The sequence below is a fragment of the Miniopterus natalensis genome, chromosome 16, assembly GCF_054644295.1.
Source record: "Miniopterus natalensis isolate mMinNat1 chromosome 16, mMinNat1.hap1, whole genome shotgun sequence".
NCBI lineage: Eukaryota > Metazoa > Chordata > Mammalia > Chiroptera > Miniopteridae > Miniopterus > Miniopterus natalensis.
In genome coordinates this window covers 43,614,790-43,616,449 of record NC_142096.1, presented here as the reverse complement: position 1 = coordinate 43,616,449, position 1,660 = coordinate 43,614,790, and the positions used below count along the sequence as shown (strand labels likewise).

Here is a 1,660-nt window from a genome sequence, read left to right as displayed (position 1 = left end):
GGACCCATGACTCCCAAGAAGAAGCGCGGGCAGAGCGCGGCTGCCGAGGTCGCGGAGCCTCGCCTGTCGGAGCGTGCGCAGTACCTGCAGCGCGAGTACCGGCTGCTCTCGGAGCAGCTGCGCACCTGCGAGGAGCGCGTGGACCGGGTGCTGCGCGAGAACGCCTTCCTCGACTGCGAGGCGCTGCGCCTGCGCGAAGAGAACCGGCTCTACGCCAGCTACGTGAGCGCGCGCGCGCAACGCTGCGCCAACGCCGTCGTCGGGCTAGAGGAGCAGAACCGCACGGACCTGACGCAGATCCACTGGCAGCGGGCCGACCTGGAGTCGCTCTACCACGGGCGCGAGGACGGGGTGCGCGCGCAGCTGCTGGAGATGGAGGCGCGCGCAGCCCAGATGGCGCGGCGAGTGCAGGAGCTACAGCCCTACAAGGCCAGTGCGCGCGCCCCGCGGGCGGGCGGGGCCCGGGCGGGGGCGGGCGGGCTGGGCGCGTGCCGCACCCCCGCGCTGACGCGCGCCGCGGCCGCAGGAGTTGCAGCTGGAGCAGCTGGCCCGGATCCGGACGCTGGAGCGCGAGCTGCTGCACATGCGCGTGGAGCACACGCAGCTGCTGCACCGAGTGAAGCGGCGCTTCCTGGAGGACACCGCGGCCTTCGAGCGCGAGGCGCGCCAACGCGTGCAGTCCCTGGCGCGGCGCGCCGAGCGGGAGGCGGCGCGCGAGCTCATCGCGCACACGCAGGCCATCAAGGCGGACAACGGCCGGCTGCGGGAAGAGCTGCTGCGGCTGCTCCGCCGGGCCCAGCTGCTGCACGACACGCGGCGCCAGCTGCTGGAGCAGCGTGAGCAGCTGCAGCACGAGCACCAGGACACGCGGGACCTGGAGCGAGTGCACGGCTGGCTGCGCCGGGGCGCCGGGGGCCCAGCGCTGTGGCAGCCGCCGCCGCCCGCCTCGCGCCCGGGGCCCGCCGTCTCCCCCCCGGGCCCCTCGCGCGTGGCTTCCCGGAACGCGTCTCAGGCGTCTTCGAGCGTGGGCTCCAGGATCCCGCCCGTGACCCCGTTGCGTGTGGGCTCCAGGGCCCTGTCGCAGGCCTCTCCGAAGGCAGGTTCGCAAGTCCCATCCCAGGACCCGTCGCAAGCGGGCTCCCGGGTCCCGTCCCTGGCCCTGTCCCGCCCCGGCTCCCGGAAATCTTCACGGTCTTCAGTGCGTGTGGCTTCACAGACCATCACTCACCCTGTCCCAGGATCGAGCCAGTCAAAGGAGACCGCGAACACGGATGCTGCGGCCTGAACCTACCGGGAAGGGGGGGGCGGGGCGGTGTGCAGGACTCGTATTTGGGGAGTGCAATTGTTAATAAAAGTGTGACCCCCTCACACACACGCCTCCCTGGACGCCCGCCTTGCTGCTTCAGCATTTCCTGTCAGCTCCGGGACCACTTATTCAAGCTTCCAGTTTCCAGGCTGCAAGGTAGCTGGATGCACCCTTCACCCTGTGTGTCAGCTGGGATCCAGCATCCCTCCACACTGGGGCTGATCTCTGGCTGCTCCTGCAGGGGGCCAGGGCCTGGGAAGGTCCCGGACATCAGCATCCTGCCCACTAGGGCTGACGGTGGCAGAGACGGACATCCCGGCACGGACAGATAGTGGGGAGCAGGAAAGGAACCTG

The 1,660-nt window shown here is 70.8% G+C and overlaps 1 protein-coding gene across 1 annotated transcript; it reads left to right on the top strand.

Moving 5' to 3' along the window:
- Positions 1-1,660, top strand: CCDC166 (coiled-coil domain containing 166). The gene is made up of 2 exons (XM_087825222.1): positions 1-429; positions 527-1,660. Exons 1-2 carry the CDS (start codon positions 7-9, stop codon positions 1,283-1,285), a joined length of 1,182 nt encoding a protein of 393 aa, XP_087681348.1. The 5' UTR covers positions 1-6; the 3' UTR covers positions 1,286-1,660.